This window comes from Solanum lycopersicum, chromosome 12, assembly GCF_036512215.1.
Source record: "Solanum lycopersicum chromosome 12, SLM_r2.1".
NCBI lineage: Eukaryota > Viridiplantae > Streptophyta > Magnoliopsida > Solanales > Solanaceae > Solanum > Solanum lycopersicum.
This window is the reverse complement of record NC_090811.1, coordinates 8,135,128-8,150,187: the sequence shown is the minus strand read 5'-3', so window position 1 is coordinate 8,150,187 and position 15,060 is coordinate 8,135,128. Positions and strand designations below refer to the sequence as shown.

Below are 15,060 nucleotides of genomic sequence, written 5' to 3'. Positions count from 1 at the left end.
ACAATTTATTGAAAAGGTCATAACATTGGAAAATTCACAACTCATCGAAAAATTACAACCTTTCATAAAAATTATAACTTATCGAAAAATCACAACTCATCGAAAAAGTCATAACATAAATTAGGAATATTATAGTAATTTAACAATCAAATTAAGAGTTCATACATTTAAGTAGGGTGTACCGAATTGATTCGGGTTTTTCAAATACCAAACCAAACCATTTGTGTCGGATTTTTGAATTTACAAACCAAATCATACCAATAAAATTTGGGTTTTTCAACTTTGGAATTTTTTTGGATTTTTTCAGATTTTTGAGTTTTTCGGTAAAATATTCATACAAACATATAATTTACTTGTACTGCAAATATTTCTTTACTCCTACCAAAATGCAACTATCTAAGTTATTTCTCAAGAAAATAACACAAAATATGATATGATTAATGACACTAAAATATCAACAAAAAAATAAATAATAAAATCGCGTAAAACAAATATTGAAAATTAATAAGTCATAATGAAATTGATCATAATTTAAAGTACTAAATCATACTAAAATAAGTTTAATAAGTATTAGTTACATGACTAAATATTAAAAGAAAGTAAAATTAGATCATGTATTTTAATTGTCTAAATCTATGTAATACTAAAAAACAAATATCCAATATTATTGTCATTCTTAGTGTTGAATTGATTTTCTTTTTCCAGTAGTATTGTTTTGATTTTTATTTAAATTTTATATAATTATCAAAATGTACGAACTATAATCTTTATTAGATCATTAAGAATTCTAACTTCCAAACATGAAATAAATATATTAAAATATAAACACTATGAAAAAGTATAAGAGATATTTAAAAAATTATATCAAAGTAAGTATTTTTATGTATAAAATAAATTTTGAAAATTATATATATAATGTCGGGTTGATTTTTTTTAGTTGAAACCAAACCAATCCAAATATAGTCGGGTTTTTTTTACAACACCAAACCAAGTCAAACCAGATCACTAGTCGATTTTTTTATAGTTTGAATTGATTTACGGTTTGGTTAGATTTTCGATTCAGTTTTGTACACTCCAACTTTTAAGGTAATATCACAATGTAAATATTGCGCTTTTGGTCTCCAAAAATAATTATGGAATATGACCTGTCGAAAAATTTCAATTTTAAACTTTGTAAGGAAAAAAAGTAAAACAATTTTCTTAAATCCGGATTACACTAATCAATTTATTTAAAATTTGAACCCTAGTTTATGCTATTTCTTGATTTGACTACATTAACCATTCTTGTTTGACATTTATAAAGGCCAGACGCCTCTTTAAGTTATCTATTCTACTCCAAAAGAAAGTGTTTATTTATGTTTGAGTATCAAATATGGATACAAAAAGGCTTAGGTATACTAGGAATTATAGTGAAAATGCTAGAAACTCCATCTTAGATAGAAGAGTAACAAGTTTGTTTAAGAAAGTAGAAGAACTCTCTATTCTGTGTGATATAGAAGTCGTTATAATTATTTTTAAGCCAGGGAGTATCCAATCCATTGCTTGGAAATCTGCAAGTCTGGCTCAGGATGTCTTAACAAGGTATTTAAGTTGTGAAGCGAATGATAGGATTAAAAGTATTGTCAAACATGAGACCTATCTTCAAAAGAAAGCGAAAAAGAAAGAAAAAGAAATTAGCAAATTAGAGAAAATGAATGAGGAGAAGGAAATGGAACTCCTCTTCAACCAACTAGTAGAGGGAAAGAGTGTTAATGAACTTGATGCAAGACAAATGAAAGGTTTGTTAAAGGTGTGTGCTGCTAAAACGGTTAAAATAAATGAAAGAAAGGAACAACTGAAACAACCTCTAAATCTTCCATCCAACAACGAAAATGTCACCGTATCAGCAGGTCCAATGGGAGTTTCATTCAATGACTCGTGGATTATTGAGACTATGGCTACATTAGGGGGTGGAAGTGGTACTAAATCTGCACCAACAAAAGGCAATAACACCAACGTTGGAGATAATGGACGTTTCAAGGATCTCGATTGAGAATATAACATATTTGTTGTTCTATTATTGTTTTTTCATGTTGCTTTTTTCATAGTGTGTTTTAATTTGTTGCATTTTTTATCCATTTCTTGTTATCGTACTTTATTTCAATTATTTATGAATGTTTTATTGAAAAATTAAATTAATATTATTCAATCAATAAGTTATTTGTGTCAAAGTTTGAACAAAGTTTATCTTTAATCGTAGCAGCTTTTGATGTTTGATACGAAAGGTATTTCATGTGCATATTAAAATTTAGGAATTTCACCCTATATGTAGCGACCTCAATCTTTATGAATTTCCCAAAAAAAATATTCACCATTTTTAGTCACACACACTCTCTCTTTCCTCTTAATCTTCCATCACAAGGACATTTTGTGTTTGGCACAAATGGATCCTCGCTACACAAATGTGTACATTATGTACACTAACCTGATTGACCTCAAAGACAGAAAATCAAGCAGATTGGTGTACATAATAAAAAATAGTTATCTGACTATCCATAATTAACTGGATTATTTTCTTTCTTTTTACTGAAAAAACTAAAAATTAAATTTGAAGAATATATTCTATCTGTGAAGTATATACAATCACATGTTCATATACTTACGAATGATTTTAATTTTTCAATAAAGTATGATTCGTCCAAGAAAAAATAATAACACTGTGGTAACTCATATATAGGGATAGTATAATAATATGAAAAATTATTGATAAAAAATTAATGTAATAAAAGATGAAAGATAGAAATAATGAATGTAATCACTTTGTGAATTCATAAAAAGTAGGGAAAATACACAAGTACCCCCTCAACCTATGTCCGAAATTCCAGAGACACACTTATACTATACTAAGGTCCTATTACCCCCTGAACTTATTTAATAAGTAATTTTCTATCCCTTTTTAGCCTACTTGGCACTAGTTTGAAAAAAAAGTCAACCATCGTTGGGTCCACAAGATAGTGCCACGTAGGTCGAAAAGGAGTAAAATATTATTAACAAAATAAGTTCAGGAGGGTAATAGGACCTTAGTATAATATAAGTGTGTCTCTGAGATTTCGGGCATAGGTTAACTTGATTATTCATTCGTTATCTGAACTTTTCTTCTTCTAAAATAATGAAATATTAAGAAATACTAAATAAATAAAAGAAAACGGCAAAGTTTAATTATATAGTAATAACTATTTTGAAGCAAACTTCCTAACATTCTAAATCACATGAGTAAGTCTAGGAGAGTAGAAAATCGAATCGAAAATCGAACCAAATCGCAAATCGAGTCCAATAAAAAAATCCGACTAGCGGTTTGATTTGACTTAATTTGGTATTGGAAAAAAAACCCAACTATGTTTGAGTTAGTTTGGTTTTAACTAAAAGAATCCAATCTGAGACCAAACCAACCCAACATTGTATATATAACTTTAAAATTTTATTTTATATATAAAAATATTTACTTTGGTATCATTTTAAAATACTTCTTATACTGTTTCATAGTCTTTCTTTTTTAGTATATTATTTCAAGTTTGAAACTTAAAATTCAGAATGGTCCAATGAATATTATAGTTAATAGATGTTGATAATTATAATAAAACTTAAAGCAAAATTAAATTAATACTAATGCAAAAAAAAAAAAGATCAACTGAACACTAAGAATGACAATAATGTTGAATATTTGTTCTTTAGTTTTACATTGATTTAGACAATTAAAATATGTAATCTAATTTTAATTTTTATCAAATATTTAGTATTGTAATTAATACTTATTAAACTTATTTTAGCATGATTCGGTATTTTCAAATTATGATTATTTTCATTATGACTTTACAATATTTATTTTATATGATGATTTCATTATTATTTTTTATTGAATATTTTTGTGTCATCAATACTCATCTCATATTTTGTGTTATTCTTTTAAGAAACACCTTAGAGTAATTGTATTTTGATTGGATGAAAGAAATATTGGGAATACAAGTTAATTATATGTTTGTATGCAAACTTTGCCGAAAATCCAAAAATCTGGAACATCCGAAATTTATTAGTTTGTTTCATTTATAAATTCAAAAATTTGACACAATGATTTAGTTTAGTATTTGAAAACCCAAACCAACCCGAGGTTGAAAAACTCGAAAAAATATGAATTTTATTAGTTTGGCTAGGTTTATAAATTTAAATTTATTACACGAATGGTTTGGTTTGATATTGAAAAATTCGAACCAACCCGGTCATGTACACCCCCATAAGTAACATTGATAAATAGAGTCATTCTTTTGTCTTGAGCATAAAAAATAAATTGAGACAATTTATCTATCTCTTGAGAAGTTTAATAATTTTGTAAAAAGATGTTCAAACATATTTACATCACAAGAGAAATTGTTAACAAAAACAAAATAAATTTAGACTACATCATGTTAAATTCATATATTAGAACATTACATACTAATGTATATATTAAACAAAAAAATAGTTATTATATCATCAAAATAATTTCCTCAAGTACTAGAAGTTATGTCATGTACCATCTTAGGATAGAACAATTAACTTCATCATAACAATGATACCTCATATTCTGCTAAACTTCGAACTCATATAACAATAATAAATCACACAATTTTTTTTTAAAAAACGTAACAAGAAGAAGAGTAGAAGATTAAAAAAAATTGTGCTTGAAAAATGAGAGGAAGCCCCTCTATTTAAAGTCAAAATATAGTAGTATGAATAAATGTTTCTTGTTTCTTATCTCAAAAGTCATGACCTTTTCGATAAGTCACAACACTTTGGAAAAGTTACAACTTATTGAAAAGGTCACAACATTGGAAAAGTCACAACTCATCGAAAAATTACAACCTTTCATAAAAAGTATAACTTATCGAAAAGTCACAACTCATTGAAAAAGTCACAACCTAAATTAGAGATATACAATCAAATTAAGAGTTCATACTTTTAAGTAGGGGTGTACATGACCGGATTGATTCGGATTTTTCAAATATCAAACCAAACCATTTGTGTCGGATTTTTGAATTTACAAACCAAACCAAATCAATAAAATTCAGGTTTTTCAACTTCGGATTTTTTTGGATTTCTTCGTACAAAACATATAATTTACTTGTACTGTAAATATTTCTTTACTCTTACCAAAATTCAACTATCTAAGTTATTTCTCAAGAAAATAACAAAAAATATGATATGATTAATGACACTAAAATATCCACAAAAAAATAAATAATAAAATCATGAAAAACAAATATTGAAAATTAATAAGTCATAATGAAATTGATCATTATTTAAAGTACTAAATCATACTAAAATAAGTTTAATAAGTATTAGTTACATGACTAAATATTAAAAGAAAGTAAAATTAGATCATTTATTTTAATTGTCTAAATCTATGTAATACTAAAAAACAAATATCCAATATTATTGTCATTCTTAATGTTGAATTGATTTTCTTTTTCCATTAGTATTATTTTGATTTTTATTTTATATAATTATCAACATGTACGACTATATTCTTTATTAGATAAGAATTTAACTTCCAAACATGAAATAAATATATTAAAATATAAACACTATGAAAAAGTATAAGAGATGTTTAAAAATTATATCAAAGTAAGTATTTTTACGTATAAAATAAATTTTTAAAATTATATATATAATGTCGGGTTGATTTTTTTTAGTTGAAACCAAACCAATCCAAATATAGTCGGGTTTTTTTACAACACCAAACCAAGTCAAACCAGATCACTAGTCGATTTTTTTATAGTTTGAATTGATTTACGGTTTGGTTAGATTTTCGATTTAGTTTTGTACACTCCAACTTTTAAGGTAATATCACAATGTAAATATTGCGCTTTTGGTCTCCAAAAATAATTATGGAATATGACCTGTCGAAAAATTTCAATTATAAACTTTTTAAGGAAAAAAAGTAAAACAATTTTCTTAAAATCGGATTACACTAATCAATTTATTTAATATTTGGACCCCAATTTATGATATTTCTTGATTTGACTACATTAACCATTCTTGTTTGACATTTATAAAGGCCAGACGCCTCTTCAAGTCATATATTCTACTCCAAAAGAAAGTGTTTATTTATGTTTGAGTATCAAATATGGCTACAAAAAGGCTTAGGGATACTAGAAATTATAGTGAAAACGCTAGGAACTCCATCTTAGATAGAAGAGTAACAAGTTTGTTTAAGAAAGTAGAAGAACTCTCTACTCTGTGTGATATAGAAGTCGCTATAATTATTTTTAAGCCAGGGAGTATCCAACCCATTGCTTGGAAATCTGCAAGTCTGGCTCAGGATGTCTTAACAAGGTATTTAAGTTGTGAAGCGAATGATGGGATTAAAAGTATTGTCAAACATGAAATCTATCTTCAAAAGAAAGCAAAAAAGAAAGAAAAAGAAATTAGCAAATTAGAGAAAATGAACGAGGAGAAGGAAATGGAGCTCCTCTTCAACCAACTAGTGGAGGGAAAGAATATTAATGAACTTGATGCAAGACAAATGAAAGGTTTGTTAAAGGTGTGTGCTGCTAAAACGACTAGAATAAATGAAAGAAAGGAACAACTGAAACAACCTCTAAATCCTCCATCTAACAACGAAAACGTCATCCTACCAGCAAGTCCAACAGGAGATTTATTAAATGACTCGTGGTTTTTTGAGACTATGGCATCCTTAGGGTATGGAAGTGGTACATCGTCTGCACCAACAAAAGGTAATGACACCAATGTTGGAGATAATGGACATTCCAAGGATCTCGATTGAGAATATAATAATTATGTTGTTCTATTATTGTTTTTTCATGTTGCTTTTTTCAGGGTATGTGTCTTAATTTGTTGCATTTTTTTTATCCATTTCGTGTACTTTTATTTCAGTTATTTATGAATGTTCTTTGGAAAAATAGACTAATGTTGTTCAATCAACAATTTATTTGTGTCAAACTCTATATATTTATTTTTCTTTAGTTTAACAGCTTATGGTGTTTGATACAAAATGTGTACATTATGGGTGTCAAATGGGCGGGTTGAGTTGAAATTGGAAATATTATAATGGGTCAACAAAAATCTGATTGGGTCATGACCCGCCCAAGTTTACTTTGGGCTCAAATGAGCTAAAAAATGGGTTGGATCTTGGCCCGCCCAATTTGACCCGATTAATCTCAATAATTTAACATATTGATATTTAACTTTTGTAATCACAAATTGAATTCCCGCTCAAGAATTTTTTGTTAAAAAAAGTAACAAATGGATAGATAAATCCCAAAAGATGTTAAATAGATAATAATTCATACCTTTAATGTAAGAACATATCTTAGTAAAAAGTTCTAAAATGGATTTGAATTGGAGATTGAATTGGACTCAATTAAGAATTCTCTTCAAATGGGTTGAGAATGAACCCAATTCAAATTATTTTGAGCTCAACCCTTAAAATTCTGGGCGGGTTGGATGAGTTACCTATGTTTGGGTTCACTTTTGACACCCCTAGTGTATATTATGTACGCCAACCCGATTGACCTCAAAGACAGAAAAACAAGCAGGTTGCTGTACATAATGAATCTAGTTGTTGCAGTTATGAAGTATGAATCACAGGGACTCCCAACATTGCTTGGTTTAAACAGGCTATTAATGGCTAAGAGTGTCAGCTTCACTCGTTAACCAAATATCGGTTGCTTAAAACACCAAGTAAACTGGCCAACAAAAGGTAAGCTACTCTATAGGTACGAATCCTAGGGAAGAAATCAACGAATACTGACCTTTTGCAGCAGAAGTTTAGCAGAACACTTTTATATGAGATATCCAACAAGTTCACTGGAATCGAAAATGTAAAAAGATTTCAATTGTATAAAGTTATGTATTTAAATATATGTGTGGTCTTTAGATATAAAAATTGTGATGTCTATTCTCGGCGGGTTTAACCAAACTACGAAACTCTCTCCCTCTTAATAGGTTCTAACAAAACTTCAGAACCTTTGGCAGGCAGAACAACATTCCATTACTCAAAATTGAACATATTAAGATCTTTTTATGCATTGAGTTAGCTTCCCAGACCTGTATCACCAACTTACTTATGCCACAGCAACACCACCGGAAAACTGCATTGTTCCAGAGCGAGGAGAGGCAGAGAACTCGGGCGATTTCATGGCTAAAGAACCACACTTCTCTTTATGTTCATCGATTGAGATTTGTTTCAAACGGCACTCTGAGCTACAAAATGCCTTCTCTCCTCTGCATGAGCATCACACAGAAAAGAGGTGATATTAGTAAACCTGTACTTCATTTCCCAAGCTTGATAAGACGGGGATAATATCTATTTTCCCTCCAAAATATATGTCCTACTCTACACCTAAAATTCTCCAAATCAAAAGCACAAACTACAGTGCTTATACAACAAGATACACTGCAATATCTGGAGGAAACAGCCAAAATTTTACAAACAAATGAAAACCATTTGGTACTTTCCTACCAAAAGCCTTAGGTCATAAACTTCAATAATATATTGATGAAGAAAAACTGAATTATTTCCAACTAGGAAGCTTAATATAGCAGCAAAAAGAAGTGTGTAAGAAGAATGACTGAAATTACAAGCAGAGAAATAAGAGATATTAACGGACAATGCAAAAATATCAATATCTGCCACAAGCCACACAAAAACTATAGTTCATGATGAGTTCTAAAATCAAGAAATTTGTCCTTCATGAATCTGAAAATTAAAATTGAGAATCACCACAGAGAATTGAGTAATAACTCTGCCAATGTTTCTGAGGAAGTGAATTAAAGAAATCAGGTTTATATTAAACTCCGTATGGACTTGGTTCGTATGCATGATTACTATAACAAAGTCATACAAGCCAACATCAGCAGTCTAACAACAAAGAAAACTAACTGAACAAATTAAGCACAATGTACTAATCTAACACTTGTCAAAGAATTTATTCCCCTTGCTTCAGGATATGCATGTTAAACAAGTAAAATATGAGAAGCACACGTCCACTACTGTGTAAGTTGGAACAAGATACCAAAGGTCTAAGTCAGATGATAATTATAAAAACAAGAACACTTAATAACGCAAAAACAGAATGCAAAAGGAGGAGGAGAAACCACTAGTTAAGCATTCAAGGTTACTGCACCCTACACGGACATGACTATTGCGTGGAATTTGGAGAAACTGATTAGCCACACTGACAGCAAACAAATTATTTGATTGTGCGATGCTAAGATAATTGAGCTTGACGTGACCTGTAGATCCTTTAAAGGCTTCCCTCTTTCCGAGGAGAATCTATTGCTTGGGTCTATGAAAGTATCAACAATTTGCAATAAAATGAAGATAGAGCATTGCTACCCAACTGACTTAGAACATTTCCATTTGCAAACCTTCTAAATCCAGATGGGAATAACATTTTCCTCAACCAAAAGAACAAGATAGAAAATTTGGACATCCACAAATTTCAAACCAGATTCGTGTAGACAGTAGATCGCAGCATAAAGAACAGATGGATTTGCATCAACATGTTCTCATTTGCAATACATGCTTCATATTATTAGAAAATTAAAAAAGAAAGTAAATGTCAAAAGATAATCATAATTCTCTAAGGAAAAGACGAGCCAACAACACAGTTTTTTTTTTTTTATGACAAGGGAAACCCGCAACCGCTACTCTTTGGGTGCGCTCAGGGTAAAACCTTCGCTCCTATGCGATAGCTCGCAAACCAAGTAGGAGAGGTAACCCGCACTAAGCAAGCCTAGTGCGACCAGCTCGACCAGAAGGCAAACCCTTGCTTTCGCTGGCAAGGGGTTTCGAACTTGATACCTCCAAAATGGAAGTCCCAAGCCCAAACCACTGGGCCACCCCGAAAGGTCCAACAAACACAATTTTATGGTCCACAGACAGCTATATTTAAAAGTTCAGAAGTATGAATTGAATGAATAAGTCTCAGACCATAGTTCTCAACCACCATCACAACAATAACATTCATTCAGATTTTACGTTAACTGCTGCAAATAAAACTGAACAGATAAAAGAATATGAATTAAATTTTGAAAGTAAGCAAAACAGCTATCCACATTGAGTAACCTACCAAATATGATCGACATCATTACTGATAGGACTCTAGGACACTCTCTCTTATTGGGTTAATCAAACTACTTCACGATGATCTACTCGTACTAATGAGATTTCATCGATTAAAACCATTATCAAATGAATTTTCATTTTAATTGAAACCATACAAAAGGAAATAAAAGCATTGTATGCTCAAAAGTTGACTTAAATACAAAGCTGCTACTTTCTTTTGATGACAACGATAACCTACAACCGCTACTTTTTGGATGTGCACATGCTAAATTAGGCTCATATGCAATAGCTCGTAACAAAATAGGAGAGGTAAACTAAACTAGACAAGCCCTCACAAGGCCAATCCTTGTTGCGCAGGCAAGGAGTTTCGAACTTGAGATCTCCATAATGGAAGTCCCAAGCTAAACCATTCGAACCACCCCCAAAAGATTGAAAATAAACTAGTTTCTCAAAGATAATCAAAGTACAAAACTATGGTGTTGGAGCATTACAAATTTCAGAAAATGGAAATCTAAATCCACAGTTAAAAGCCTTCAAATAACAGAATCAAGAATATGACAGATTATACAGAACAATGATAAGAAAAACAGCACAAAAATGAAGAGTTCCAATGAACCTGTAAATGAAAATGTCCAACCCCTCAAGGTGCTTATGGCATAAAGAGCAAATATTAAGGAAATCCGCAGCCCTAAAAGGATCAGGAGGAGCAGAGGCAGCAGCAATACCAGTTTCATGATACCCATTTCCCAGAAATTGATCATCATAATATTCCATTTTCTTAACCAAATTGGTACCAACATGAGAAATCACACGAGTATACTCTTCACACATCTCCATTTCCTCAATAGTAGGTTTTTTCTTTATCTTATTATAAAAATTATTGTTACCCAAAATTGGTATCGGCGTCGTCGAAGTTGGTCTTGGCGAAATAACCAGAATTGGAGGTTTATTACATTTCTGATTATTGGACAATGCTGCAACAATACCAAGGCCAACAACACCATTAGGTTCTTCAAATTTGTTTGGAGATTTGGTAGATTTAGGTGAATTAATGATATCAGCGGGGGCAAAAAGGGAAAGATCGATGGATAATATCTTCTTACGACCCCTCACTTCAGCCATTTTTTTTCCAAAAAGAACAAAGAGAGACACATATAGGTCTCTCTGTTCTTGAATTTGGAATTGAGGTTTTTGTTTTTGCAGATTCAAAGAGCGTAGAGGAGAAAAGGAACAGTTGTTTTCTCCTCTTTTGGATTATATCTAAAAGAGGAACTCTTGTTTTCAGGAGAATGGAGAATATAAAACAAGTCACGTAAAATACATTGCCCAACATGCTACGTGCCTCTCTCATCCCCACCCCCACCTAACTCTTCCAATAAAAAATTACACCATATATGTGAAGTGTAGGTCTCTTTTTAAGTTGATTCTAATGTCTAGGGTTCAAGCTCCATTGTGAACATTATATTTTTTTTAAAATTCTATCCTTTAATTTCAGGACCAATCTTTCATCTTTTTTACACTCTAAAATAGTAGATTTGAACCCACAAAAATTCAAACGTATTAAGAAGTTTTATGTAATAGTTTTAACTTCTGTACCTATAAATTATATACTACCGTGTACGACATTACTTCATTGGAATTGTGTTTTGTATGCTTATTTACATGTTTAATACTTTTATTTTGAACACCCAAAATGAAAATCTTAGATCCTTCACTGCCCATCCGCACCTGATATATATATATATATATATATATATATATATATATATATATATTTGTTGTAATTCACATGTATCTGTGATACCAGATACATAGTAGAGTCGCGAGAGAGATGAGAGAGTTGCAAGGGAGGTAAGTGAGATTCGCAATGTATCCCAGCTACATGTGATTCTACTTGGATACAATGTCTAAAACAGATCACACCTAATTTTGAGTCCATGTATTTCGATATACATGTATCTAGACATATTGAATATATCTGGATGCACCAAAATCTTGCAAGATACATTACCCGTTCAAAGAAATTGTTATCTGTTTCATAAGAAATTTATCAGTTTTTTCATCATATCTTCAATCTGCCTCACCATATCTGTAAAATTTATGTTCCCTCCATGCTTCTTGTAATGTCCCATTTTTTGTGAATTTGCAATATAAATTGTGAATTAACCATTTTGCCCTTCTCCGTAGTGTTTCTATGCTTAATTTATGTTTCAAGAATGGTCAGTGTGATTCCCGATGCGATCGGGTGTGTTTTTAGAGATTCGACCCTCTTGAGTTGTGAATTCATGATAGTGTTGACTTCGGTCAACAAGGTTGAGTTTGAACTAGTTGGGTGGTTGGTAAGGTTTTCGAGGCCTTATGTTGAGACTTGGGTGTTTGAGTGAGAAATTGAGTTTTTATTCTTAAGAGTGGTTCAGGAGGGTAATTCCATAATATGACTTCTTTTTAGAAATCTGACGATTCCATTGAGTATAGAATGTCGATTTCAATGGGTAGCATGTCGAGTTTAGGGATCTAAGTGATTTCTCAAGTTTTATATGTGTTGCTGTTACGACACGAGGGTACCCCCTGTAAGTAATACGGTGTCGTCGACCTCGAAGAAGTCTTAGACAAGTTCTTAGCATTCATCATTGCCTCATAGATAGTAAAAGCAGAAAATTTAAAACTTTTCATTTGAAGTTCAACTTCACTTCATATATCAAAAATAGAAACTAACTAATATCACATTGCCATCTAAACATAAGAGTATGAGAATTGGGACTTAGCCCTTACATCGTTACAAGTCTTATAAAATGAACACAACATAGTCATTGAAATAGGAGAAGTAGAACTATGTCTTTCAATATAAGCAAAACAACTAAAGCTAGAATCATAGGGTTCTGTCCTTGGACTTGAGGATTCACCAACTTTGGAAATAATCCAAGCTCCCTTACATCGTTGCAAGTCTTATAAAATGAATACAACATAGTCCTTGAAATAGGAGAATTAGAACAATGTCTTTCAATATAAGGAAAACAACTAAAGCTAGAATCACAAGGTTTTGTTCTTGGACTTGAGGACTCACCAACTTGGGAAACAATCGAAGCTTCTTGAGAAAATGACCTTGAATCACCTCAATGGCCCGAACCTACATTTATGTAGAAAATAGGAGAGATATGGATTAGTACAAACCACATGTACTATGTATGAAAACATATGCAAGTAAAACATTTGAAGACATGTACAAAGGGACATTTTGTTATAAGCATGCTTACTATAAAAACATTTATGCATATTCCAAGAATCATATACAAGTTCATATCATAATAACAAGACATATCCATATTCAAGAGTGACATCACAATAGAGCCATAGTCAGCATTTCATATTTAGAGTCCAGTTCATCAATGCACCCCAAAACTTTACTCATAACCTCAATCCAAGTCTACTAGTGCAATATGTATGTGAAGCCCCATAACCCCACATAACCAAGTAAACTAACAAAGAGATCACGAGCATTGTCTTTTGACATCACAATAGAGCCATAGTCAGCATTTCATATTTAGAGTCCAGTTCATCAATGCATCCCAAAACTTTACTCATAACACCAATCCAAGTCTACTAGTGCAATATGTATGTGAAGCCCCATAACCCCACATAACCAAGTAAACTAACAAAGAGATCACGAGCATTGTCTTTTATCTCATACATCATCATAACAAGTGTAGTCCATGCCATGCATACCAATTTAAACCAACATCATGTATATCAAGTGAAAACAATATCAATACATATCAAGTGAAACCAATACCATACATTATCATATGAGACCAACACCATGCATTTCATTCATAGCATATACACATAAAGAACTCATCCTAGAATTCTCCTCAAGGTGTACTTATGCAATGTATAGGTAAATTTTAATACCCTTACCTACACTAGGTATCACCTCTCAAGTAGTCCTAGTTTGTGTTCATCTTCTTACTTTCATTCATTCATTCTAACATTCATAAAAATTTATCATAATCAACATAGACCATGTGAGATACATGGAATCCAGTGTCATCCCCTCACACCGAAAGGAGGGGATCCTACTTTCCAAGGTCCACTAACTAAGTTTCCTATGGTGCACATAGTTAAGGAACTAGGAGGTTGTTACAAGAAACACTTTTTATGTTAACTAGCATTGTAGTTTCCACCTCATGAGAGAACATGGTGTGAACCTCCCTTCCTTTGTGAAGGAACACCTCTCAATGTCAAGTTCACTCTGTGCTAAGCTAAATTCCCTTTTTGAAGTGTCTTTAAAGTATTCATTAACATTAATTCATAACATAAGTCTAAGGAGTTTAACCCCTCATATAACATGTTCATAGATCATAGGTTTCAAGATGAGAAAGCCTTTTCATCACAAATCCAACATAATGTGAGAACATTACTTCCTAACATAGTCATAAGATGTACACGGGAATTACCTTTAATCTCTCATATTAGCACACCTATCATCATCTCACAACCATTATATTCATAGCATGATCATTCATTCATAACTTCATCATTCATACTTTAATTAATCAACATTACCCAAGATAAGTCTACAATACTACAATAAAATATTCATGACCTTGAAGATCTTACTAAGGACCTCCAAGAAACTCTTTCAAGTTTCATCCCAAATCCATGATGTTTATCCATCAAGCCAATTATCAACATCACACAATAATTAGTTATACAAGAACATACTCAATTACCTCACCTCTAATCATTAATCAACATACTTCAAGAGTTAGGGTTAGGAGAAGATGGACATTCATGGGTCTTCAAGAATTAGGTCAAAAATTAAGGTAATACATCAAACCATTCATAAAAATTCATAATAAATCATTATTAGTCAAATATAGACCAAATAAGTCAAGTTTAAAGGTGACCCACAAATTTGAGTGATTTCTAGAAAGTTAGAAGAACATTAAAATTCA

At 31.4% G+C, this 15,060-nt stretch overlaps 3 protein-coding genes across 3 annotated transcripts; 2 read left to right on the top strand and 1 right to left on the bottom strand.

The window, feature by feature from the left end:
- Positions 1-1,372: 1,372 nt before the first annotated feature.
- LOC101256749 (agamous-like MADS-box protein AGL36) lies at positions 1,373-2,032 on the top strand. The gene has a single exon (XM_004252109.4). The coding sequence runs from the start codon at positions 1,373-1,375 to the stop codon at positions 2,030-2,032; it is 660 nt and encodes a 219-aa protein (XP_004252157.2).
- Positions 2,033-6,139: 4,107 nt separating this feature from the next.
- On the top strand, positions 6,140-6,799 carry LOC138340194 (agamous-like MADS-box protein AGL36). Its single transcript, XM_069291887.1, has one exon. It carries the CDS (start codon positions 6,140-6,142, stop codon positions 6,797-6,799), a length of 660 nt encoding a protein of 219 aa, XP_069147988.1.
- Positions 6,800-7,857: 1,058 nt separating this feature from the next.
- LOC101261201 (FCS-Like Zinc finger 14-like) lies at positions 7,858-11,554 on the bottom strand. The gene is made up of 2 exons (XM_004251929.5): positions 10,722-11,554; positions 7,858-8,259 (listed from the first exon to the last, which is right to left on the bottom strand). The coding sequence occupies exons 1-2, from the start codon at positions 11,225-11,227 to the stop codon at positions 8,100-8,102; spliced, it is 666 nt and encodes a 221-aa protein (XP_004251977.1). The 5' UTR covers positions 11,228-11,554; the 3' UTR covers positions 7,858-8,099.
- Positions 11,555-15,060: the final 3,506 nt, after the last annotated feature.